We start from the raw sequence: 27,197 nt of genomic DNA on the forward strand, positions 1-27,197 counted from the left end.
CTTGCTTCCTAAACTTCACTTCTTCTAAAACTGCTATCAAGAGCCATGTTCACATACTACAAACATGGAAACTTTTTTATAATGACTTTTTTAAAACATAGCCTTATCTTGAGCAACAATATCCATTAAACCAAAGAATTTGATATGCTAGATATAGTTCTTTCTAATCACAAGGAAACATATACATTAAATACACCAAACCTTCCAGCCTCAGGGTCTTTGCTCCTGCTCTTTCTTCAGTCTGGGACATTTTTCACTTCAATTTAAAAAAAAAGATTTATTTATTTCTCCTCACCCCCTTGTTGTTTACATTTGCTGTGTCTGCTTGCTGTGTGTTGGTCTTCTTTCCAGGAAGCACCAGAAACCATACCCGGGACCTCCAGTGTGGGAGGGAAGCACCAAACATCCCAAGCCACCTCCGCTCCCTGCTTTGCTGTGTCTCTCATTGTTTTCCTTGTGTCTCTTGCTGCATCACCTTGTTGCATCAGCTCACTGTGCCTGCCCATCGCATCAGCTTGCTGTCTTGTTCTTCTTCTCCAGGAGGCACTGGGAACCGAACCTGGGACCTCTCATGTGGTAGGCAGGAGCTCAACCACTCGAGCAACATCTGCTTCCCCACTTCAATTTTTGCAAAGTTCCTTTCCTCACTTAATTAACCTCTATTCCCACATGTTACTACTCTGAGAGGCCTTTACTCACCATCCTATTTAAGAAAGCACCCCTCTGGATTTATCAGTAAACGACACTAAATATTCACTTACTTATTTGCTTACTCTCTATATTCCCCACTAGTATGTAGGTTCCATGATGGGCAAGGCCTTTACCTGTCCTGTTTACCTCTAGAACAGTGCCTGTATTAATATCAAATACACATTTGCTTAATGAAAGAAACATTAAATAAAATACAAATTTGTCTGGCTATAACAAGGCATCCCTTCCATTTTGTCAAGGTGGTGTCAGAGAAGGCAGAGTGGTGAGTCAGGACCTTTTATCTTCACCTGGTGGTAAGGAGGCCCACCGACTGCTGTGTCAGTAGAGGCCACATGGGGAGCAGTAACAAGCCTCCATTCCCATAGTGGTGTTAGTGGAAGCCTAATGGGGAGCTTGAAATACTACACCTTGTCCAGTAATAATGAAGTGCCCCTCCTCCTGGGGTATCAATAGAAGCTGAGTGGGGAACCTAGACTTTTATCGCCACCTGGAGGTAATAAGGTGGTACCCCCTTTAGCAAAGGAGGCCTGCTAAAACAGCTGTAAAGATGTAAATACAATCCAGAGTTTCACAAGATAATACCTGAAATATCCAGGATAAAATAGAATGTCACTTATTATATTAAAAAACAGGAAAATCTCAACCTGTATGAGAAAAAGACACAGAGACATCAACATAGATATGGGTGTTGGAATTACCTGACAAGTATATTAAAGTAGTCATAATAAAATATTTCAGCTAGAGGTTATGAATATGCTTGAAACAAATGACAAAATAGAATGTGTCAGTAAAGAAACAGAAGATATAAAGAAGAACCAAATGGAAAATTCAGAACTGGAAAATACAAAAACTGAAATAAAACACTCAATGGATGGGCGCAACATAAGAAGTGAGGGGGCAGAGGAAGAATCAGTAACTGGAGGACAATGAAACAATAGAAAGTACCCAATCTGAACAAGAGATAAATAATAGACTGAAAAAATGAAAAGAACCTCAGGGAGCTGTAAGATAATGATAAAAGATCTAATATTCATGTCATTAAAGTTCTAGAGGGAGATGAGAAAGAGAATGGAATTGAAAAAGTTCTTGAAGAAATAATGGCTAAAAATTTCCCAAACTTGGCAAAAGACATAAAATACAGATTCAGGAAGCTGACCCAATGGTAAGTAGGATAAATCCAAAGAAATGCATGCCAAAACACATCATAACCAAACTCCTGAAAAATAAAGAAAAAGAAAAAATCTGGAAAGCAGTAAAAGAGAAATGAAACCTTACCTATAAGGGGAAAGATAGTTTGAATGACAGTGGATTTCTCCTTAGAAACCATGAAGGCCATAAGGAAGTGGACTAACATTATTCAAGTGCTAAAAGAAAATAACTGGGAAGAGGATGTGGCTCAAGTGGTTGAGTTCCTGCCTACCACATGGGAGGTCCTGGGTTCAGTTTCCGGGGCCTCCTGGAGAAGACAAACAAGAAGCTGGCATGATGGGCTAGCATGGTGAGCTGATGCAACAAGATGACACAACAAGGAGACAAAGAGGAAATACAATGAGAGAGACAACAATGCAGGTAGTGGAGGTGGATCAAGCAAATGAACACCTCTCTCCCACATGGAGGTCCCAGGTTCAGTTCTAGGTATCTCCTAAAGAGAAGATGAGCAGACACAGAGAACACACAGCAAATGGGCCAAAAGAGCAGACTGTGAGCACGAACAATGGAGGGGGGCAGGATAAATAAATAAAATAAATCTTCAAAAGAAATAAAAAGGAAAATAACCATCCACCCAGAAGCCTATATCCAGTGAAAATAGCCTTCAGAAATGAAGGGGAAAAAGATATTCTGAGAGGAAGGAAAACTAAGAATTTTTTGCCAGCAGACCTACCCTAGAAAATAGCTAAAGGAAGTTTTTAAAAGGGAAAGGAAATGATAAAAGATGGAATCTTGGAAACCAGGAAGGAAGGAAGAACACTAGAAAGAGTAAAAATGTGGACAAATACAATAGGCTTATCTTTTCTTGAGTTTTCTAAATTATGTTTAATATTTGAAGTAAAAATTATAACATTGTCAGGTGTCATTCTAAATGTATGTAGAGGGAATATTTAAGACAATTATATTATAAATGGGGGAGGGGAAAAGGACATAAAGAGAGATAAAGTTTCTACACTTCACTTGAATCAGTAAAATGTCAACAACAGTAGACTGTTATGTATATATAATATATGTATAGAGCAACCATTAAAAAGCCTCTACAATAGATATACTCCAGAAAAACATAGATGAATCAAAATGGAATTCTGGGAAGTAGATGTGGCTCAATTGATAGAGCATCCGCCTACCATATGGAGGGTCCACGGTTCGATACCCAGGGCCTCCTGACCCTTGTGGTAAGCTGGCCCATGTGCAATGCTGCAGTGCATAAGGAGTGCCATGCCACGCAAGGGTGCCCCTGTGTAGGGGCGCCCCACGTGCAAGGAATGCACCAAGCAAGGAGAGCAACCCTGCATGAAAAAAGCACAGCCTGCCCAGGAGTGGTGCTGCCACACACACAGAGAGCTGATGTAGCAAGATGATGCAAGAAGAAAGAGACACAGTTTCCCAGTGCTGCCTGACAATGCAAGCAGATGGAAGAACACACAGCAAATGGACACAGAGAACAGACAATGGGGGGGGGGGTGGTGAAGGGGAAATAAATAAATAAAAGAAATCTTAAAAAAAATGGAATTCTGTGACAGTTTGAAGCTGGGTGGATCCCAGAAAATCCTGTTCTTAAGGCTAATCCAGTCCTGTGCATGTAAACTTATTGTAGGTGGGACCTTTTGATTAGTTTCAGTTAAGGGACCTTCCTTTTAATTAGATAAATTCAGTATGGCATGGCCCAGGGTGAGTCTTAATCCTCTTACTGGAATCTTTTATAAACAGAAGAATAAAGAGACACAGACAGAGAAAGAAAAATGCAGTCAGAGAGAAGCCTCCAGAATTGAAATCAACTAACCTGGGAGAAAGAAAAGTCACAGATGGAGCAGCCCAAAACTGAAAGCAATGATGCCAGGAGGAGAGGGGAGAGATGAGCAGACTCTGCCATGTGAATGATCACCCACAGTTAACTTTGGGGAGAAAGTGAGACTGGCAGAGAAGGCAGAGACTGGCAGAGCCACCACTGTGCCTTGTCATGTTGCAGGAGTCTAGGGTTATCTGCAGCTGATCTTTGGGGAGAGAGCTTTCCTTGATGCCTTGGTTTGGACATTGTTCTCAACCTTGGAATGGTAAGCTTTTAATGTAATAACCTCATTGTAAAAGTCAACCCAGGGGAGGTGGACTTGGCCCAGTGGATAGGGCATCCGTCTACCACATGGGAGGTCCGCGGTTCAAACCCCAGGCCTCCTTGATCCTTGTGGAGCTGGCCCACACATAGTGCTGATGCGTGTAAGGAGTGCCGTGCCATGCAGGGGTGTCCCCGTGAAGCAGAGCCCCACACTCAAGGAGTGTGCCCCATAAGGAGAGCAGCCCAGAGTGAAAGAAAGTTCAGCCTGCCCAGGAATGGTGCTGCACACACGGAGAGCTGACACACAAGATAACAACAAAAAGAAACAGATTCCCCTGCCGCTGACAACAACAGAAGCAGACAAAGAAGAACACGCAGCAAAACGGACACAGAGAGCAGACAATGGGGGGGTTGGGGGGGGGAGAGAAATAAAAATTGTCAACCCATTTCTGGTATATTGCATTAACAGCCTTCAGCAAACTAAAACAATTTTTTTTTGCATTTTCTTTTTAAAAATTTTGTTTATTAATTATTTTATTATTATTATTTTTAAAGAAGATTTAGATTACATAAATGTTACATTGAAAATATAGAGTATTCCCATATACATCACCTCCTCCCCTTCCCACACTTTTCCCTGTTAACATCTTTCATTAGTGTGGTACATTTGTTACAACTGATGAAAACATTGAATTATTGCTATTAACTATGGTCTATAGTTTACATTATAGTTTACATTTTGCATTGCACAATTTTATAGGTTTTGACAAGATACATAATAGCCTGTATCCGTCACTGCAATATCATGCAGAAGAATTCCAATGTCCCAAAAATCCCCATGTTACACCTATTCTTCCCTCTACCTCCCCTTAGAACTCTGGTGACCACTGCCTTAATATCAATGTTGCAAGTTTTTCCATTACTAGAATAATATGCCTACTTTAGCCCATAGTTGCAATCCCCCCTTATGTTTGGTTATTCCTCAATCTTGAGGATTTGGGGATGGTGATGCCCACTCTGCTCTGAATGAGAGGGGCTTAGATCCCATGAGGCATATAGGTGGAACTGTCTTGCTTGCAGTTGTAGGTACTTTCTAAAACAAATTCTAACAAACGAATAAGTCACCTACAATTAAGGGAGGAAAAAGAAAACAGAAACAAAGAACAGAGGTAACAAACAGGAAACTGAAAATAAAATGGCAACTTAAGTTTTAACATATCAAAATTATATTGATGGAAAATGGTATAAATACACTAATTGAAAGACAAAGATTGGAAGAATGGCTAAAAAAATGACCCAACTATATCCTGGTGGCTATATTGATATCATATAAAGTAGACTTCAGAGCAAAGAAAATTATTAGGGACAAAGAAGAACATTACATAATGATTAAAAAGTGCCAACCTACCAAGACAACATAGTAATTCTAAGTGCATATGCACCAAAGAACAGTGCTTCAAGATATATGTAGTGCCAGCTGGGCCCTGAGCCTCAGCAGAGTGGCGACTCCTACTCTCTGGTACGTTGGTCTTACCCAGGTCAGCTAACAGGGACGTGAAGATGGTCAACCACTACACCAGGGAATCAAGAGTGCCTACATGCAAGCAAGAGAATTGCATCCATCAACCACGTAGAATCTAAGCACCCTCTTGATCTAGAGGTGGAGACGACATCACATCAGCATCCTAGGGTCCACAGAATGGAGGAATAAAATATGGACTAGAATGGACTTACTGATATTCTGCTATAAAACTATTGTGATGAGTAATAGAAGAAATTTTAGCATGGAGGTGGAGAAAGTGGCCACAGTAGCTGCTGAGGGCAGGGAGAGGGTAGAAGAGATGTGATGTGGGGGCATTTTGGGATTTTGAGTTGTCTTAAATGATATTGCAGGGTCAGATGCTGGACTTTATAGATCCCACTGAATCTATATAACCCACTGAATGTACTGGGAGAGAATGCAAACTACAAGGTAAACTATTGTCTGTGTAGTGCAGCAGTGCCCCAAAATGTGTTCACTGAGTGCGATGAGTGTGCCACAATGATGGGGGAGGTGGTTGGTGTGGGAGGAGTCGGGTGGGAGAGTGGGGGGGTATACACGAACCTCTTATATTTTTTAACGTAACATTTTTTTGTGATGTATATATCTTAAAAAAATACAATTTACAAAAATGATGTGGTGGGGGGGTGGGGAGTGGGTTATATGGGAACCTCTTATGTTTTTTGTTTTTTTGTTTTTTAATGTAACATTCCTTGTGATCTATTAACTTTAATAAAAAAAAATATGTTTCTGTAAAACTACAACCCCTATCCCCAACAACTTTTCATCTCAGATGGTATCTAGGCTGGAAACCTGACAGTTATCTTTACCTCTTTTTCCTTGGTCCTCTCTAACTCTCTCTCTCTTTCTTTTAAAGCAGTTTTATTCACACACCATGAAATCCATCCAAAGTATATAATTAATGGCTTTCAGTATAATCACAGAATTGTGCATTCATCACCACAATCAATTTGAAAACAATTTTATTGCTCTAAAAAGAAAAACCCCATACCCCTTATAACCCCCCTATTATTGACACTTAGCATTGGTGTGGTACCTTTGTTACAACTGATTTAAGAATATTAAAAGATTATTGTTAACAGTAATATTGTAATATTTTATAGCAATGGCAGGAAGATATTATTTCAGTACTATGGGACATCAATAGGGGGGTGTAAGGGGGTATGGGATTTTTTCTTTTGTAGTAATGAAAACATTCTAAAATTAACTGAGATGATGACAGTACAACTCTGTGATGAAAATGAGAGCCACTGAATGTTCATTTCAAATGGACTGTACAAAGCATGGGGCTGTATAACAGAGGGAATCCAGAGGTGAATGATGAACTGTGGTTAACAGGACAAATATGAGAATGTTTTCTTCTGAATGATAACAAATATATAATATTAATATAGGGTGCTAATAACTGTGTGGGTTGGGGGAAAATACACCAAATGTAAGATATGGGCTATAGTTAGTAGTAATATTTTGATGATGCTCTTTCATAATCTGTAACAAATGCTTCACAACAAGGCAAGGTGTTGGTGGTGAGGAGATGTATAGGAGGCTCATATGATGTTATGTATGTTTGTTTTATAAATTCATAAATTTTACTATACACTTATTGCTTATGTATGTTCATGTGTAAATAATATACTTCAATAAAATTTTATTTAAAAAGGATTACTTTTGGGAAGCAGACTTGGCCCAATGGATGGGGCATCTGGGTACCACATGGGAGGCCCGCAGTTCAAACCCTGGGCCTCCTTGACCCGTGTGGAGCTGGCCTATGAGCAGTGCTGATGTGCGCAAGGAGTGCCGTGCCATGCAGGGGTGTCCCCCGCATAGGGGAACCCCGTGCGCAAGGAGTGTGCCCAGTAAGGAGAGCTGCCCGGCATGAAAGAAAGTGCAGCCTGCCCAAGAATGGTGCCACACACACGGAGACCTGACACAGCAAGATGATGCAACAAAAAGAAACACAGATTCCCCATGCCGCTAATAAGGATAGAAGCGGTCACAGAAGAACACACAGTGAATGGACACAGAGAGCAGACAACTGGGGGGGGGGGAAGGGGAGAGAAATAAATAAAAAATAAATCTTAAAAAAAAAATAAGAAGGATTACTTCTAACTCTAGTCCATAGTTTATATCAGGTGTATTTTTTCCCACATACTACTGTATTATTAATACCACGTAATAGTGACATATATTTGTTCTAGTTCATGGAAGAATATTCTTGTATTTGTACTGTTCACCACAGTCATCATCCACACCTGTTGCTACTCTGTTATCCTCACTGCCACTGTTCTAGTACAGGCCCTTGTTTAGTCTCACTCTTGTACTACCACCATGATCCATCCTAAATATCACTGCATCAGGGTGTGTCCTAATACCAGAGCTTATAAGGACTCTCACTTTACTCTATCATATATGGACTGCTTAGACTGAAATTGAAGGGATTCTGCAATCTATCCCTTCTCCCCTAACCTATCCAAGTTCCTCTTGCTAATAAGCACTTCCCCACTCCTATCTAAATCCTCTTAGCTTTTTGAAAGCATTCTCCCTAAAGTCTTACTACCCAAGCTTCTTCTACATTGGGTCAGCTCTCATTTATTTATTAGTTTTGTCCCCTCAATTAGACTTCTTAGCAAGCAGGAGCCATGTCTTAAAATTCTCTTCTATCTCCCATGGCACCCAGGCACATGAGAGGTTCAAGAAAAATACGTGTTGATTTCACTGAGCTTTAAAGTGGACACACAGTAATACCTCTTACAATGCAACTAGTTCATATTCTCACTTTGGAAAGCACTGCAGAACAGTTAAAAACAAAGTTCTCAGATGTGGGTTCAAATCCCGAGTTCAACACTTACTTGTTATTTGACTATGGGCATGTTACACAATGTCTTTGGGCAGTAATGTCCTACTTCATGAGATAATTGTGAGGATTAAATGAGATCATGTGTGTAAAATATCCAGCACACCATGTTGTACAGGCTTTCTTTCTTTCTTTTTTTTGTACATCTCCCTCATTCAACACCCCACCCCTTCCTTTCATAAAAACAGGCAGGATTGTCAGCAGCTGCTTTCTTTTTTTTTCTCTCCCAGTATGAGCAGTTTATTTGTGTGTGTGTGTGTGTTTTAATGTGGATAAGTAGCAACTGCTTTCAATAATGGCAGTTCCCTCATAGAGTTAGGTAGAAAGTTAAAGTCTTCATAATTGACCTGCCAAGTGTTTTCATGGCTTGTTAAAAGCCACCGTCTCAGATACTATACCTATAGGGAGCATCTTCCATTTTCATTTTAATTTTTGAAAAATTTTCATCATGGTCTTATGATTTATCTTTCTGTTTAACGACAACAACAACAGTTTTCCAATGTGTACACTCTTTAGTGAAGCAAGAAAGAGAGGAATCTGGTCATTGGGGAACCTTAGGATGGCAGTAGGCTCCTGGAAGGGACCACGGTGAAACAGAGAGGAATAAAGAAAGGGTAGGGGAGAGAGGAAGGGGAGAAGAGGGAAAGACATCACAGAGATTATCGCCTGAAGTCAGGCAAATTGGCTCAGGGCAGCCTCCACAATCCTGCTCCGAAGTCCTTCCAAGAAGCTGGACAGCAAATGGCCAGTCTGTCCTTGGGACAAACCCTGCCTTTCACCTTATCCTCATGGTCTCTCAAGAAGCAAGAGGAGGTGTGGAAGGAAGCTGAGTTTCCATAGTGTAAAATTCCAACAGGCAGGAGCACTGCTTCAAGTCTGGAGCTCCAGAAGACCTTGGATATGCCCAGACCTGAAGCCCCAATTGCTAGTCCCTAGAAGAATGCCAATCCCAGACTTTAGGTTGCCAGAGGATATGCTGCTTAACCCCCAGCACAACAGTTCTCCTGAAAATATTACCAGTGGATATTGCAAGGGTCTTAGCTTGGGGCTGGGAACTATAAATAGCAAACTGGGGCTAGTGGCTAGTTGTTTCTTCCACCTTCTGCCCTCTTACTTCTTGGCTCAGCCTGAAATGGAGGGGGAAGCTTCAGATGACAGTATGATGAGGTGATGTGGGGTGTGGTGGGGGTGGAGGTTAGGGCCTAAGTGTGCCCATGGCTGTCTTCCTCCCATTTCCAGGGAGACATGAGATTTCAAGTGCTTGGATCAGCTGGGTATACACTGCAGGATGGGAAGGGTTTACTAGAGTCAGTTGGAAAAACCAGGAGATGAGGAGTAGACTTGACTGGGCCATGCTGCCAAGGAGACAAGGGAGTACCAGAAAGGCCAAACAGACTGAATCCAAAGCCGCAATTCAGACAGACTTGGGTTCAAGTGACTGCTCCAACACTTATTAGTACAGTGTATGCTTAGTAATTACTTGCTGAATGAACAAATAGAAGTGACTTAGGGCAAGTCACTTAACCTCTCTGAGCCTCAGTTCCCTCATCCATAAGATAAACAGTAGCTATAATTCTTATTATTTCCCCTGTGTTGTCTCTTCCCATACCGGTATCAACTTGCTGGCCCATCTTTTCAACCCTGCATTGTAGAGGCTGCCATACTAAGCTTTCTTCATTAAGTGTTAGAAAGGGCAGGTGCATGTACCAGGCCTTCCTCTAGTCTCATGTCCTCCCCCCGGCCCCCCCCCCCCCCATTTCACCTCCTGGTCCCATTCATTTTCTTTTTCCACCTTAGGAAAACTCAGGATACGGTTCTGGGAACTCAGAGCAAGTATAGAAACCTCCAGTTACAGCTCCAACACATAGCTCCCTCCCATTCCTCCTCCACATATTGGGCTGCAATATGAAGCCCTGAGCCCCCTGAGGGTCCCTACTTGACTCACATGTCATCAGTACCAGAGACTTAGAAAACTTCTTACCTCTACTCCTATTTCCCCAAGCAAAGCCAGCCAAGTTTGGGGAGCTAGCCCCCTCTGGGGATGGATCACATCGGCTCTGTTCCAACTCTGGAAGATTCACTGTGAGTCAGTTCCTCTGGAGTAGGTCAACCAGAGGAATGGCAAAGAAGTTTGAGCTTATGAAGATGGAGCTAGGATGATTTTACAGTAGTGGTCATGAGCTATGCAGAGCCATCCTATTTCTAACCCATTCTTCCTGCCAACAATGACACATATCTTCAAGATAGCTTGTCGGCATGAGTAGAGCAATTTGTGGAAGCAAAACAGATATTTTTCTCTGCATAATGCTTACAGTTTGAATGGATTCTCCATGATTTTACTTTTGTCTTTTTTTCCTCCTAGGAAGAGTAATGGGTAGTAAAGATATGTTAAGTTGAGGTCTAAATTTGTCTATCCTTTCAGTCATCCCATGGCATGTACAATGCATCTATAAAATGAACCTTCTCAGGCTTGATTTCCAATAGGTTAAATTCCCATCTTTTGTGCTTCTAAGGGATGTGGTGAGAAAGAGAAGAAAACCCAAGCTCAAAGGCTGAACAAATTCAACTAGACATGCTGGCTAAACTCCCTTTCAGAGAGTGGAGCTGAATCCATGACTCTCCCATTGCCATCTCACCTCCCCAAATCAATTTGTTTGTTTCTCTTTTCCTCCATTTTTGTTTCTAGTGAGGGTGGGTGTGGGGGAGGCAGGTGAGAAACACCCAGCTCTAGCTTCACTGAGGTTTTTATATGCAAGAACAAATGACAATCTTATAGACAGATTCAAGAAAATTTTTCAGAATGCAGAAAATTTAGCAGCCTTTTCCAACTGACCATTGTCATGGCAACACACTATCTGATGGCAGTATGCAAAACCAGGCTTGGAGGGGCACAGTCTCAGTATAGCAGGTTAGCCTGGCCATTTTTTTTAAGCAACATTTGGACTTCTTTCTAGCCTCGATTCTTCTAGGCTTAGTTGCATTTCTTTCTGGTTCTGGACTTGTGTGCTCTGCTAATTTGCACGGGTAGAGCCCATATACCTTGTCAATATGAATGGGCTGGCTAAATGTAAAACCTGAACATTCCTAGTATTCTATAGACTCTATACTCTACTTGCTGTCTGTCCTCCCTGGCTCCCCCACCCACCCACCCATAGCCACTTATTTTCTCCTCTTTTCCTCATCAATTCTTCCCCACACACAGCATTCCCCCATCCAAAAACTGTGACCCTCTACCAATCCCCTGCACCCTTACCTTATTCTTTGTATTTCCCCCCCTATTTTCTCATTTTAATGTATAGCATCCTAGAATCTTAGGGTTTGAAGGAACCTTAAAAGTAATCTAGTCCAATCACCCTCCCCCAATGCAGGAACCCCCTCTACAAAATGACAACCAAGTGATGGTCTAGTCTCTCTAGTGACAAAGATCTCATTCCTTCCTGGGCAGCCTGTTCCACTTTGGACAACTCAGATCATCAGAAAATTCTTCCTTCTATTGAATAGAATTCTGCCTTTTTATAGTACCCACCCAAGGGTCCTAGCTCTGTCCCGAGGCCATATAAATCCTGTCTATTCTCTTTGTTCTGTGATAGCCTTTCAGAGGCATGAAGTTGAGATCACATACTCTTGAGTCTTGTCTTTTCCAGAAAGTCCCACCTCCTCTGACCAGACCTCTTGTGGCCTAGCTCCAGTCCACTTTCCATCCCCACTGACCTCCTGGAATATGCTCCCATTTGTCTAGAGCCCTTTTAAAGTGAGGTCGATACTGCATCAACATCTCTGAAGGCCACTTTGCTCTGGTGACTCACACTGAGCTCTGTGTTGACTACAATCCCTAACTCTTTCAGACAAAATGCAGTTATGCCATGTCTTCCCATTTTGTATGTGTCCAGTGGCTTCTGAGGGTCTAATTCCTGGGCCACAGATTTTCTCCCTGTTTAATTTCATTGTATTATACTCAGGATATTGCTTTAGCCTGTTAGGATCTTTTAAAAATCTTGACTTATAGGTAACTTACATGTCCTCTAATGTCTTCCATTATTTTTTCACCAACCCTCATTTCAGTCTTTTTATTTCAAGTCTTTTAAATTTATTCCTCTTTTGGATTTCTTATCCTTCCTAGTTATCTTCCCCTTGAATTACTTTCCTTCAGTTTTCTCTTGCTTGTCATTTCCATTTCCTCATAGGAAACATGACCACTCTCTGGAAGGTATGTGCCTGGAAATGAGTACAGGAGAGCATGAGCATGAGGGCATCCAGATATCTGTGCATATGTAGGTGTAACCAAGTAGCTGCAAAGGCTTGCTTAGTTTCTCTGCTTCTATTGCTTTATCTATTTATCTATAGCCCTACCAGGACTCAGAACCTGAATAAGGGAAGCGAGGGAGATGGCAAGGTTGGGAAAAAGAGGGTTAAGAAAAATTGGCCCAGGATGGGTCCCAAAGAAAAGAGGAAATGTGTCCTGGGTCTGAGAGGTTTAAGAGGAAACTAGGATGGGTTGTCTAGTGTTAATCGGGGCTGCAGTGCAGTGGGAAGGACTGCAGAAGGGACATAGGTAGGCTAGAAGGATCCTAAGGCCTTAAAGTTTAGACAAGGCAGGAGGATTTGCTTAGGAAGTAAGGATTTGTGGGGTTGGTAGTCACTGAGAGGCCAGAGGGAGGTGGCTTGAAACTATAGGATCAGGAGAAATCTGAGGAAAATGGGATACCTTAGAAGGGGCACTAGCATTGCTGTGAGCATAACCTTAAGGGTCTATGACCCCTTAGCTTAGAAAATTTTCTCTGGCCAAAGGAGTCTGTGGGATATGCACTTTGTTGGACTTTGTTGCTGTCACAAAATGGGCTCTGCAAGTAAACATGTGCTTTAACATAACCCTCAGCAAGGATCCATAGGACACAATGTGTTCCCTCAGTCAAACTCTAGAGTAGAAGAACCCTCCATTTCATTGTTGGATTCCAATCCAATCAAGAGTCAAAAGTAGGAGAATGGCTAAAAAAGAGTCTGGAGGTTGTCAGAAGGAATACCCCTATGTACAACTGAACAGAGTCTAAGAGACAGATAAGGTAGATACAGCCCCAGGTATTGGTTCTTTTGAGGGACAAAGAGACCCACGGGTTCTATGGTCATGGCAGAAGGGGTTCACTGCCATGACAGATAGCCCTTCTTTGGACCTGGTGTTTCTGCGTGATGGAATTGGACTCAGAGGGGATCTCTTTTCACAAGACTTGCATGCTACTTTATTGGAATTGTAGTCGGTGCTGGGTTTAAGATATATGTAGGGGATTTGAATCTCTGGACTGATAATATGACACCCAGGCCCAGAGCCTCAACAGACTTCAGCTCCTACACTTGGATTTATTGGACTTACTCCACTCAGCTAACATGGAGTTGAAGAAGGTCAACCACCACAACATGGAGCCTAGAGTGTCTACAACTGGAAGCGGGAGGAGTGCATCCAGTACCCATATGGAATCTAAGCCCTCACTTGACATAGATGTGCAATGGACACAACCAATCCAATGTCCACAGAGAAAATGTGGAATGGGTGTGGGAACGGTAGCCATGGTGGCTGCTGGGTGTGGGGAACGGGAGGAAGAGATGAGATGGGGAGGCGTTTTCGGGACGTGGAGTTGTCCTGGATAGTGCTTCACGGACAATTACGGGACATTATAGATCTCCCCAGGGCCCACTGGATGGAACGTGAGAGAGTCTGGGCTATGATGTGGACCATTGACTATGGGGTGCAGTGATGCTCAGAGATGAACTTACCAGGTGCAATGGATGTGTCATGATGATGGGAGAGAGTGTTGCTGTGGGGGGAGTGGGGGGCGGGGGCGGTGGGGTTGAATGGGACCTCATATTTTTCATAATGTAATTTAAAAAAATAAATAAATAATTAAAAAAAAAAAGTAGGAGAATGGTTGTTATCTTGGCTGGTTCATGAATAAATGCAGGATTTTCACTCTCCAGGATGGCCATTATGATACCCTTGACCACTTCAAACTGCAAATAATGAGGACCCCCCAAAATATGTACACACATTTGTAAATTCAATTAAACAGGAAAATGGGTTGTAAAACACTTAAAAAGCATGGAGAGATTCTTCTACTCCTTTTATTTGAACCCATAATTTTCATTGTGCCTGTTAAATATATGTCTCAGAGATTTAAATCTCTGGATAGTTTATATGCTGGTTGAGCCCTAAAACCCAGCAGAGTTGCAGCCAACTCCTACCCTCCAGTTCTTTGGGCTTGTCCAGAACAACCAAACAAAGTGATGATGATGAACAAGTCTCATCCCCCCCAAAAAGAGTATCTACAACTGCAAGTAAAACAATTTCTTCCATCTGCCCAATAATATCTAAGTCCACTTTCAGCCTGATGCAGTCAGAGCAGACATCATCCCAAATCCCTCAAGACTGAGGAATGAACAAACGTAATGGGGAGTGTAACCTCAGACCAAGCATATTTATTGTAATTGTAGTTATTATATTGTGTTAATGGAGTAATTTGTAACATTGGTATAAAAATATGAAAAAAAAAGAAGGGAGGATGAAACGAGTTGAGTTGTGAAGCAGCAGCTGGGATTGGGAGGGGGTTCTGCTGAAAAGCTGAGAGTAGTTTCCCCAAAAAGACAATGGATAGTGTGATCAAAACAGCAATGAGGGAAGCAGACTTGGCCCAGTGGTTAGGGCGTCTGTCTACCACATGGGAGGTCCGCGGTTCAAACCCCGGGCTTCCTTGACCCGTGTGGAACTGGTCCACGCGCAGTGCTGATGTGCGCAAGGAGTGCTGTGCCACGCAGAAGTGTCCCCTGCGTAGGGGAGCCCCACGAGCAAGGAGTGCGCCCCGTAAGGAGAGCTGCCTAGTGCGAAAGAAAGTGCAGCCTGCCTAAGAATGGCACTGCCCACAGGGAGAGCTGACACAACAAGATGACGCAACAAAAAGAAACACAGATTCCTGTGCCGCTGACAACAACAGAAGCGGACAAAGAAGACACAGCAAACAGACACAGAGAACAGACAACCAGGGCGGGGTGGAAGGGGAGAGAAATAAATAAATAAATAAATCTTTAAAAAAAACAAAACAAAACAACAAAAAACAGCAATGACCTGACAGCTGTCATTGTCCCTCTATCCAGAGGGCTAGGAAGGAGAGGGCAGCAGCCCTATCTCCAGTGCTCTGAGTAAGATTGGGAAACCCACTACCAAGGTACCAGAATTCCTGACTATTCATTGTAATCCCATAGTCTCTGAAGGCTTTATTGGACCAAAGAGCCATATTGGAACGGATCTGTGAGCCCCTCTGGCCCTGCCCCAAATCTGAAACAATTTGAATGTCTCTTCATTTTAAACAGTTTTATTGTTGGCCCTTTGAAAGAAAAAGGGTTCCAGGGCACCCTTTAGAACTGGCTGTCCCCTGAAGGTACCTAAAGTGGAGCTTTTTGTCTCTTTGAAGGTGACATTAGCTAGCCAAATGACAATCCTAACCAGAGGGGCCAGTGTGGAATTCCAACTACAAGCTGTCAGGCCAAGAGGAGGTTTCCCATCCAAGTCAGTAAAATAATTAGCCACCAAAGAACAAATGGTATTTGGAGAAGCCCCCACTGATGGGCCACCACAGCTGGGTGGAACAAGGAGGGCAGGACTCGAAGGGGTGATGCTTACCTTTGATGTAGTTGAGGATTTGTTGGACTCGGTGGGGTTCATTGCGGTCTGGCCGGCAGCTTGGCGTGATTTCCAGCACATAATCAGGGCCATATGCTGTGAAAAACTGTAAGGAAAAGGGAAAGGCTGAAAAACAAACTAAACCACATAAAACTTCCAAACCAAACCACATCCAAACAGAATAATCAAAAGAACTCACCATTGCCCACAAAGCAAGGCAGCCCTTGTTGGGTGGGGTAGGACGATGCTGCAGCAGGCCCCGTCCCGGTGGTATGACTTGTTCAAAACCTTCAATGACAGTCCATTGCTAAATTATCTAGCTCAGGGGTTCTTAACAAGGGGTCTGTGAGTTTGAATTGAAATTCAAAAAAACATTATTCTAGTGGGCATGTGTTGGTGTGGGTGTGATATATTTATTAAGTAATACACAGTATAGTGTGGACTTAGTAAGGGGTCCATAGAACAAAAAAGGTTAAGAACCCCTGATCTAGTTTGTTGTTTGAGTTTCTCCCTGCTCAGCTCTTGGCTTTTTTCTCCATCCTTAGCTCTTACTGCTCCCCTGTCCTCTACCCATGTTAGACGGTTCTGTGCTCCCCCAAAATCACACCATGCTTTGTTCCCCTTAGGATCATTGCCGTTGTTTCTTGGGACCTGAAAGGCCCTCCAGTAATTCCTGCTGCCTGTGAATAACCTCCTCACCCTTCCAGATACTGCTCAAATGTCATGTCCTTCACAAAGCTGCCCCTTATTCTCCACCAACCGCCAGAGTATTCTATTGGTACCTGTCTTACAGCCTTTGTTTAACAAATAGACAGTGCTGGCCTGCATATCACATGTAGGTCACCGTACTGGTTGTTGTGGGGACTATAAAGATGAACAATAATACCCTCCTCTCGGTCCCTTTAAGTGTTCATTAGCACATCCTGCCTTGGATAGGGCTTTTTCAACACTGGCGTGGACTCCCCCCACTGGATTATCAGCTTCTTGAAGGCAGGCAGCACCTGTATTTTATTATCTCCTTGGCCCGCATAGACCGTGGCAGCTGCAGAATAGTCTTGGTTGATTTGAATTCCTTGTCTCAGGAATGTCAAACAAGCCTAGTTTCTCTACTTTTAGTTTTCTCTTCACTGTAATAGAGTTTGTTTTGTTTTTAAACTCGGGGATTCAAAATAAAGGTTTCTGGATTCTATTTCTAGCTCACTAGATGACTCCTTGTGACCTTTGGTAAGTAAGGCACACTATCTGATTCAGCTTCTCTACTAGGGCCCTCCTGGGGAAAAATACTCTACAACAAAGGGAATCATTCAGTTAGGGTAAGTCCTTGAATGGGAAATATGCAAAGCTACTATTTCTGTTTAATTTTTAACAAATAGTATTTGTACACATTCTCTGGAGACAGAGCAAGCATATGGTCCTTAACATTATGTGCTTTCAACAGTGATATTGTTGGGTGATAAGTAAACCAATGAAATTCAAATCCCATGGAAAAATGGTACAGAGGGCATGAAAAAGGGATCTTGAGATGTGTCATGAATTTGTTGCTATTCAAAAAGTCTCTGAAAAATAGTCAAGGATTTTTGCCTTTTGTCATCAAATTATCCTTGTTTTGCACCTGTATGTCCATCTAGCACTGTGGGAGATGTTGTGGAACACATCCAGGGATTCAAACAGCATCTCTGTGGAATCCATGGGAGTAATGTGACAGCTTTTGCACATCCATGACAGAAAACTACGCTTGCCGAAAAGGATAATGCCTAAGACTGTGCCACCGCTTATAATGCTTTGTGTGCATGATGTATAATGAGCTAGAGAGGAGGGAGGGCCCTAGTTCCTTCCTGGTGGAATTATTACTCCCTGAGGCCTGAAGCCCAGAATTCTGGAGATAGAAGAGGCCTCCAAGGAGAGATTGTCTTTACACAACCAGCATGTGGTGCAGATAAGAAGGGATACCTGGGGGATGCATTTGAAACTACCCACGCCCCTTAGGACTGAAGTAACTTGAGAGGCTTGTATTTTCAGCCAAGGAGGTCCCCTTAGACCAAGTCTAAGGACCTCATAGGCTTGGCTCTGAAAGAGAAGGCTTCAAACAGGTGTGGCACTCTAGCCTTAGGTGGCCTCTTCTCCTCCATAGGGTATTAAGTAGTCTAGTCAATTCATGGATATGAAAGAAAGGTTTAGAGAGAACAACTGAAGAAAGGCAGCTGCAAGGAAACACCATTCTGGGAGACCCAAACCCCTGGCATCAAAGTGCTATAAAGGTACTGTGGCAAGGCAATCTCTTCCATTTCTTCCTGAGTGTCTACATTCTTTCTTTTTTTTTATATGTCTTCAAAAAAGTTTTAGGTCACAGTAAAGTCACATATAGAATATAGGGGACTTCCATATAACCAACATCAAATCATTTTCTCCCTTCCCCATTAATGATCTTTTTTTAAAAATTGAAGATGCATAGATCAGAAAAACTGTTATATTAAAAAATATAAGAAGTTTCCACATACCCCACACTACCACTCCCACTCCTTCCACATCAACAACCTCTTTCATCATTGTGGCACATTCATTGCATTTGGTGAATACATTTTGGAGCACTGCTGTACCACAGGGATTGTAGTTTACATTGTAGTTTACACTCTCCCCCAATCCATTCAGTGGGTTATGGCAGGATATATAATGTCCAGCATCTGTCCTGCAATATCATTTAGGACAACTCCAAGTTCTGAAAATGCCCCCACATCACTTCTCTTCTTCCCTCTCCCTGCCCTCAGCAATTACTGTGGCCACTGTCTCCACATCATGACAGAATTTCCTCCACTGTCCAGCAATGATCTTTTTACATGTGGATGTTACATTTGCTGCAACTGATATACAGATATTGAAACATAGCTACTAACCGTGGTTCCATTATGGTTTACATTATGGTTTACATTTTAGATTGTACACTTTTATAAATATTTGGTTACGCCTATTATAGCTATGAAAGGCAAAACATGGAAAAATTTTTTATATTTTTCATTTTTTAATACCCCAATTTATTTTTTACTTTATTTTAGTTTTTCTAAATTATTATGTATTCTATTTCTAATCTTTAAACCTATCATTACTATTTCAATTTCCTATTAACTGAATTTGGCAATATATTAGACTTCATTTTTGAAGAAGTTTTGGATCACAGAGGGATTCAACTATGGTAGGGGAGGAGCACTGATGTGGGGTGTCATTGATGGGGGATGCATGGGTGGGAGTTCTCCAGGGCATGTATATAGGGTATATAGATATGTTCAGATGTTTTTTGGGTATTGACATAGGGGATAGAGTTTCACACGACAACTGAGGGAATGCTGAGTTCCCATTCTGGGAAACTCTGTTGCACTCCCCAATGGAGCAGCAACAATACCCCGAGTACAAAGGCAAAGACCAGTGAAGAAGGATGGTCAAATGATGGGCCCTTGATACTGATGACTATGTTTATGAGCCTGTGTGCTTGAAATTTCAACTAGGCCTAGAGCTGCAGGGTGCCTAAGAGTTACCTTGTGAGAGCCTACATGTTGCTCAAATGTGGCCACTCTCTAAGCCAAACTCAGCATGTAAATGCATTACTGTATTAGTCAGCCAAAGTGGTGCTCATGCAGAATACCAGAAATTGGTTGGCTTTTATAAAGGTTATTTTTGGGGGCAGGAGCTTACAGATACCAGGACATAAAGCATAAGCTACTTCCCTCACCAAAATCTATTTTCATGTGTTGGAGCAAAATGGCTGCCAATGTCTGCGAGGGTTCAGGTTTCCTGGGTTCCTCTGGACTCAGCTCCTGTTTTCTCCACAAGGACAGTTGTAGACTATAAGGCTCTCTAGGCTTTGCCTCTCTCCACAAGGCCAGTTGTAGACTATCAGGCAAGTGGCTCTGTCTCTTTCCCTGGGACTCCAGCTGAAGACTTCACATTAAACTCCAACATTAAAACTCCAACATTAAGAACCCCCAATTCTGTCCTTTGCCATGCCTTTTATCTGTGAGTCCCCACTCACCAAGGGGCAGGGACTCAATGCCCTAATGACATGGCCCAATTAAAGCCCTAATCATAACTCAATCAGGTCCAGATACAGATTAGATTACAAACATAATCTAATATCTATTTTTGAAATTCATAACCATATCAAACTGCTACAATTACCTTCCCCCCAGTGTGGGGCATGACTCCTGGGAATGAGCCTCCCTGGTGCCTAGGGATTACAACCAAGAATTGCAACATCTACTCTCTGGTTCATCGGACTTACCCAGGTCAGCTAATAGGGAGGTGGGGATGGCCAACCACCACACCAGGGAACTGAGAGATGCTACAGCTGTAATCAGGAGAATTCCATCCATCAGCCATGTGTGATCTAAGCTCTCTCTCTATTTAGAGGTGGGGTGGACATCACCATCCCAGGATCCTCAGGATGGAGGAATAAAATATAGATTAGTGTGGACTTATTGGTATTCTACTATAGAATTATTGTGACTCTAGCAATGGAAGAAATTATATCATTGATGTGGAGATAGTGATCACAGGAGTTGCTGAAGGCAGGGAGAGGGAAAAAGAGGTGTGATATTGGGGCATTTTCGGGACTTGGAGTTGTCCTCAATGATATTGCAGGGACAGATGCAGGACATTATATATCATGCCATAGCCCACTGAGTGGACTGGGAGAGAGTATAAACTACAACATAAACTATAATCCATGCTGTGTAGCAATGCTCCAAAATATATTCATCAAATGCAATGAATGTACCACAGTAATGAAAGAAGTTGTCGATGTGGGAGGAGTAGGGGACGTGGCGAGTGGGGTATATGGGAACCTCTTACATTTTTTAATGTAACATTTTGTATGATCTATGTATCTTTAAAAAAAGATAATAAAAGAATGAAAAAATTATACTTGGGAGACTAAAAAGAAAGTGCTATAAAGGGAAGTGGATGTGGCTCAAGCAATTGAGCTCCCGCCTACCACATGGGAGGACCCAGATTTGGTTCCCAGTGTCTCCTAAAGAAGACGAGCAAGACAGCAAGCTGACATAACGGGGAGGCACGGCAAGCTAACACAAGATGATACAACAGGAGACAAGAGAAAACATAATGAAAGACACAACAAAGCAGGGAGTAAAGGTGGCTCAGGCAATTAGGCACCTCCCTCTTACATGGGAGGTCTTGGGTTAGGTTCCTGGTGCCTCCTGAAAAGAAGATGAGAATGCAACAAAACAGACACAGCAAATGCAAATAATGAGAGGCTAGGGAGAAATAAATAAATAAAAGAAATCTTTTAAAAAAGTGCTATAAAAGTCAGAGGCAGGGTGCCTAGCTGAGTTATAGGAGGAAGGAATGTACTGCCTCCATTTATGAAGATGACACTGCTGATCTTCTAAGGACAAGATATACTGTGAGTTGTTTGTTTGGGGCCGAGTGTTTGGAACAAGGTCTCACTTGCAAGTGCCTCCTGTGTGTTACCCACATTCTCCTACTTCAGCTCCCTCTTTGACTAAGAGCATGGTGTTTGCAAGATGGCCAGCTGGGGCTAGAACTGACTGTTTGGTGACAGAACTCAGTTCTATTGTGATTAAGCCTCTTGTGTTGGCTTTATTAGCACCTGGTTTTAACTAGTCAGGGCACACAGTGGGCAAAGTAATAAAAAACCCATTCTTTGCTGAAGTACGTAGGCTTCCAGTTGTAGCCAGACTGTGGTTCTTAAACCTCCCCCCACCTTTGCCAACCACATATTCCCAGGTACTGCTTATTTGCACTATCTTTAGGCTAGGGGACTCATATGATTCAAGAAAGCTCCTGTTTTGTGAGCCAGTTCTGCGTGGCAGCTGACTGGTCCTGGTCTTGGGCCTGAGGGAAGCTATAGGCACCAGGAAGTCATGGGTTATATCTAAGGCAAAAGGTAGTGCCCTGTTTCCCCTCTCTGGCTCTCTCATGGCATTTCTCTTCTTGTGTATATCCTTTTATTTTTATATTTGTTAAACCTTTTCTCCTGGATTATAAATTCTGCAAAAGTAGGAACTTCTGTCATGTTCCCTTTTTTCATTTTTCTTTTTAAAATTAAATTAAATTTTTAAATTATCTTTTTTTTAAAGTTAATAGATCACACAAAATGTTACATTAAAAAACATGAGGTTCCCATATACACCACTTCCCACCCCCCTACCTCCATCATTTTTTAAAATTGTATTTTTTTGAAGATACACAGATCACACAAAATGTTACATTAAAAAATATAAGAGGTTCCCATGTACCCCCTCCCCCCCTCCTCCCACATCAACAACCTCTTTCATTGTTGTGGCACATTCATTGCATTTGGAGCACTGCTGCACCACATGGATAATAGTTGACATTGTAGTTTACATTCTCCATCAGTCCATTTAGTGGGTTATGGCAGGATATCTAATGTCCAGCATCCGTCCCTGCAATATCATTTAGGACAACTCCAAGTCCTGAAAATGCCCCCACATCACACCTCTTTTCCCCTCTCCCTGCCCTCAGCAACTACCGTGGTTACTTTCTCCCCACATCAATGCTATAGTTTCTTCCATTACTAGTCACAATAGTTCTATAGTAGAATACCTGTAAGTCCACTCTAATCCATATTTTATTCCTCCATCCTGTGGACCCTGGGATGGTGATGTCCACTTTACTTCTATATCGAGAGGGGGCTTAGATCCCACCTGTATGATGGATGCAACTTTCCTGCTTGCAGTTGTAGACACTCTTGGCTCCCTGGTGTGGTGGTTGACCATCTTCACCTCCCTGTTAGCTGACCTAGGTAAGTCCAATGAACCAGAGAGTAGGAGTTGCAACTCTACTGAGACTCAGGGCACAGGTGGCACATGGACAGTCCTGAGATTCAAGTCTTCTGCGTATACACCATCCCTAGTGCCAACCACAGGTTCAGTAAAAGTGACAGAAGAGGCATGTGTAGAAAGGTCACATCTGAGTCCAACTCCATCACACTTAGCCTCCCTGGTGCAGAGGGATTACTACCAATCACAAACTGGTGATTCAACTAGAAAGAGACCTTCAATAAAAGGGTCAACTCAGACCAGCAGAATATCTCAGCCTACATATAGGATCATGTCTTAAAAACTGCTTTTTGACCTTGAATAAAAGGGGGAAATGGGAAAGTCTTCAAAAAAGAGTTTGGAGGTCATCAGAGGGTTTGTGCTTATGCACGCCTCATCAGGTTCCCAGAGACAGCCAAAGTAGATACAAGCCCAGGTACTGGTTCTCCTGAGGGCTACAGAGACCCACAGGTTCTGTGGTCATGACAGATGGCTCTGGAGTTCAGTGCCATGTCAGGGGGCCCTACTTTGGAATTTGTGTCATGTTCTCTTTGTATTCCCTGTGGAGCAGGGGTTCTTAACAAGGGGACCGTGAGCTTGAATTGAAATAAAAGAAAACATTCTTGTGGAGACGTGTTGGTGCAGGTGTGATATATTTATTAAATAATACATAATATAGTGTGGACTTAGTAAGGGGTCTGTGGTTTTCACTTGACTGGCAAAGGGGTCCGTGGAACAAAAAAGGTTAAGAACCCCTGCTGTAGAGTCAAACTCAACTCCTCACAGGTTCTCTTTAAACATATGTTGAATTAAACAGATGTAGAAAGCATTTAACTAGCTGTTTCGTTAATTCTGGAAAATAATTTAAAGGGTTAATTCATAGTATTCACAGCTTTTCTAGACCCCTGAGGCAGTATGATAAGGGGAAAGAACACTGGCATTTGATTCCCGCATACCTAAATTTTAGTCCCCAGATTTAACTGTAAGCCTTTGCAAGCTTCTTAGTCTCTGTTTCATCATCTCTACCATATAGGGATGATAATACTGACCTGGCTGGGTTGTTAGGAACCAATGAGATCACATAAACAAAAGGGCCTACATGGCCCGACACTTAATAGGCACTCAGTAAATGTGAATTCCCTTCCTTCTCCTGGGGCAAGAGGCCCTTTGCCTAATTGGTGCTTTATCCATATCCTGAGGTTTGTTGGACAAGTCCTTGGGGCTGAGAAGTAGGAAGAACAGCCTGTTTTCCTGGTGTCCTTTCCCACTTGCTTAGGTCATTAGCTCAGCCCAGGGCCTGAGGAGAAATCTCTCATAGTTTTCTGTCCTATGGTCCTGCTACTTGTTACTTACTGGCAAAGTGGAAAGGAAATATGATCACATAAGGCAAAGGAGATGCTGGGGTGGAGGGATTTGGCTAGCACTAGAAATAGATTGAGGCCCCACCCCGAACCTGCCCTCCAGGGCTAAAGAGGAAAGGAAATGGGCAACTAGCAATCCCATTCCCAGACAGGTGGAGCAGGGGATGAAAGAGGTCAGTTGACCTCCAAGTGAAAATACCAGCTTTGATTTCAGTATAGGAAGGAGAGAGGTCCTCACCCCTCCATCTCTTCCCCTTTTTTCCTCAGCACTTTTCCAAATCTCTTTTTTTCCTTAGTGCCTTATTTTTTTTTCCACTGAGGTGAAATTCATAACATAAAATCAACCATTTTAAAGTGAACAATTCAGCATTTGGTATATTCACAGAGTTGTGCAACCATTGCCTCTATCTAGTTGTTTTATTTTACTTTGGTTTCAAAACATTTTAATCACCCCAAAAGGAAACTTTGTACCCATTAAGCAGTCACTCCCCGTTCCCCCTCCTCCCAGTCCCTGATAACAATCAATCTGTGATCTGTCACTATGGATTTCTCTGTTCTGGATATTTCATGCAAATGCAATCATATAATATTTGACCCTTTGTGGATGACTTCTTTCATGTTTTCATTGTAGCGTGTTTCAGCACTTCATTCCTTTTTTTCTTTATTTTTAAAGGAGCTTTAGATTACATAAATGTTACATCAAAAATATAGGGGATTCCCATATACTCTCTCCCCTCCCACTCCCCCACTTTCCCCCATTAACAACATTTTTCTTCAGTGTGCTACATTTGTTACAATTGATGATCACATATTGAATCATTGCTACTAAGCATGGTCTCTAGTTTACACTATGGTTTACACACTTTGCACCACACAGTTTTCTAGGCTTTGACAAAATGTATAATGGCTTGTATCCATCATTGTGATATCATGCAGAACAATTCCAATGTTCCCCAAATGCCCCATGTTATACCAACTCTTCCTTCTCCCTCTCCTCAGAACCTCTGGTGACCAATGACTATATCAATGTTACAAGTTCTTCCATTGTTAGAATAAGTCTACTTTAGTCTATAGCTGCATTCCCCCCTTATGTTTGTTCATTCCTCAATCTTGATTAGTTTGGGATGGTGATGCTCACTCTTATTTCATTTCTTTTTAGGGCCAAAAATATCCCATTGCATGTATATACAACTTTTTTAATCCATTCATCAACTGATGGACATTTGAGTTGTTTCCACCTTTTGACTACTGTGAATAGTGCTGCTATGAACATGGGTGTACACATTTGAGGAGAACATTTGTTTGAGTATCGTTTTCAGTACTTTTGGGTATATGCTTAAAAATGGAATTGCTGGGTCATATGATAATTCTATGCTTAACATTTTGAGGAGCCGTCAAATTGTTTTGCACAGCAGCAGAACCATTTTATATTCCCACCAGCAATGTACGGAATGCCCCAATTTCTCCACATCCTTGTCAATACTTGTTGTCTTTTTTTTGTTGTTGTTGATAATAGCCATCCTAGAGGGTGTGAAGTGGTAAACTTACTATGACTTTGATATTTCCTTAATGATCAAGCATTCCCTTTGCTTTCTGGGTTTCTGTTTATAAAGTTTTGAGGGGAATGTGGTGCTTGGGAGGGAACAAATGGAAAGTATCAGGTGAGATCGAGGGATGGGAGTTGAAGATAACGGTTACTTAGGGTAGTCAGCCCCTTCTTGACCCACAAATCCATGAATAAGTTCAGTTTCACGCAGTTCAATGCTCCTTTCTCGCCCACTCCTCTCCAGCTCTTGTGCAAACAATGAAAACAGCACACAATATGTATTTGACCAAAAGGATATTCAGAAGAAGCGTTAAGGTTTATTCCTCTATAATCCTAAATTTGGTCACAGGAAATCAAGTTACAAACCTGAATCGATCAGTCCTTCTACCTTTCCTTCAACATTTACTAAGTAACTACTATGTGCCAGACTAGGTTAGTCATTGGCGTATAAAGAAAATAAGATGCTCGATAGAAGGGATTACTGTAGAACAATGTGATGAGTGATAAAATCATAATTCTAAAAAATATAAAAGTAATAATTACAGCTAATATTTATTAAAGTCTTGTTAAGTGCCAGTCACCTAAAATGTCTAAGCACTTTCTATGGATTAATTAATTTAATTCTCACAACCAACCCATAAGGTATTATTATTACTATTATTTCCACTTTAAGATGAGGTTCTGCAATACAGAGCAGTAACTTGACTGAGGTCACATAGTGAGTATGTGTGGAGTTGAGATTTGAATCCAGGTTGTTCTGGAGATCAGCAGTAGCTATACGAGTAGATATACTACCTCAGAGGAAGTGGCTGTGGAGTGGGGTCTGCAAAAGGGATATGAAGGGTTGGAGGGAGGCAGGGAGGTGTGACAGAGTGGCACATTTTAGGCACTGACATTAGGTATGACCAGAGGGTAGGGCACAAGGAACATTAGGGCATGAAGTTGGGGAGGCAGACATAAGTGTCATGGTGGGTCTCATCTGCATTTGGCCTTATCCCAGACTAGAAGTCCATGAGGGCAGAAGATTGTTTTGGTCCCTGCTGTATTACCAGTTCCTAAAAAAGTGCCTTCATATAGTAGGTGGTAAATAAATATTTGTGGGATAAGTGAATGTCCTCTCAGCAGAGATACTAGAAGCTTTTAAATGAGGGAATAAGCAAGTCAGCGGTGCATCTGTGAAGGCTCATAGACTACAATGTGGGGACTATCTTGGAATTTGAGTAAGGACGCAAGTGGGGAGACCAGTTAGAAGGCTCCATTTATAGTCCTGATGAATGGTAATAAGGGCCTGGACTAGGACAATTGTGGGAGGAAGAGAGAGAAAGGACTAAACTGAAAAGATAGCATTGGCAGGACTAAACAATGACTTGGATCTGGGAAGTAATGAAGAGGGGGATAGCCAAGGATTTCTGGCTGTGTAAAAGGAGCAT

At 42.1% G+C, this 27,197-nt stretch overlaps 1 protein-coding gene across 1 annotated transcript in view; it reads right to left on the bottom strand.

Annotated features, from left to right (window-relative positions):
• Positions 1-27,197, bottom strand: part of HDAC8 (histone deacetylase 8) — a 427,306-nt gene that overhangs the window by 19,629 nt on the left and 380,480 nt on the right. The window contains exon 10 of the mRNA XM_058290947.2: positions 16,052-16,157. Coding sequence (XP_058146930.1) covers positions 16,052-16,157 — 106 coding nt within the window. The remainder of the gene's footprint in view (positions 1-16,051; positions 16,158-27,197) is intronic.

Source organism: Dasypus novemcinctus, chromosome X (genome assembly GCF_030445035.2).
Source record: "Dasypus novemcinctus isolate mDasNov1 chromosome X, mDasNov1.1.hap2, whole genome shotgun sequence".
Lineage (NCBI taxonomy): Eukaryota > Metazoa > Chordata > Mammalia > Cingulata > Dasypodidae > Dasypus > Dasypus novemcinctus.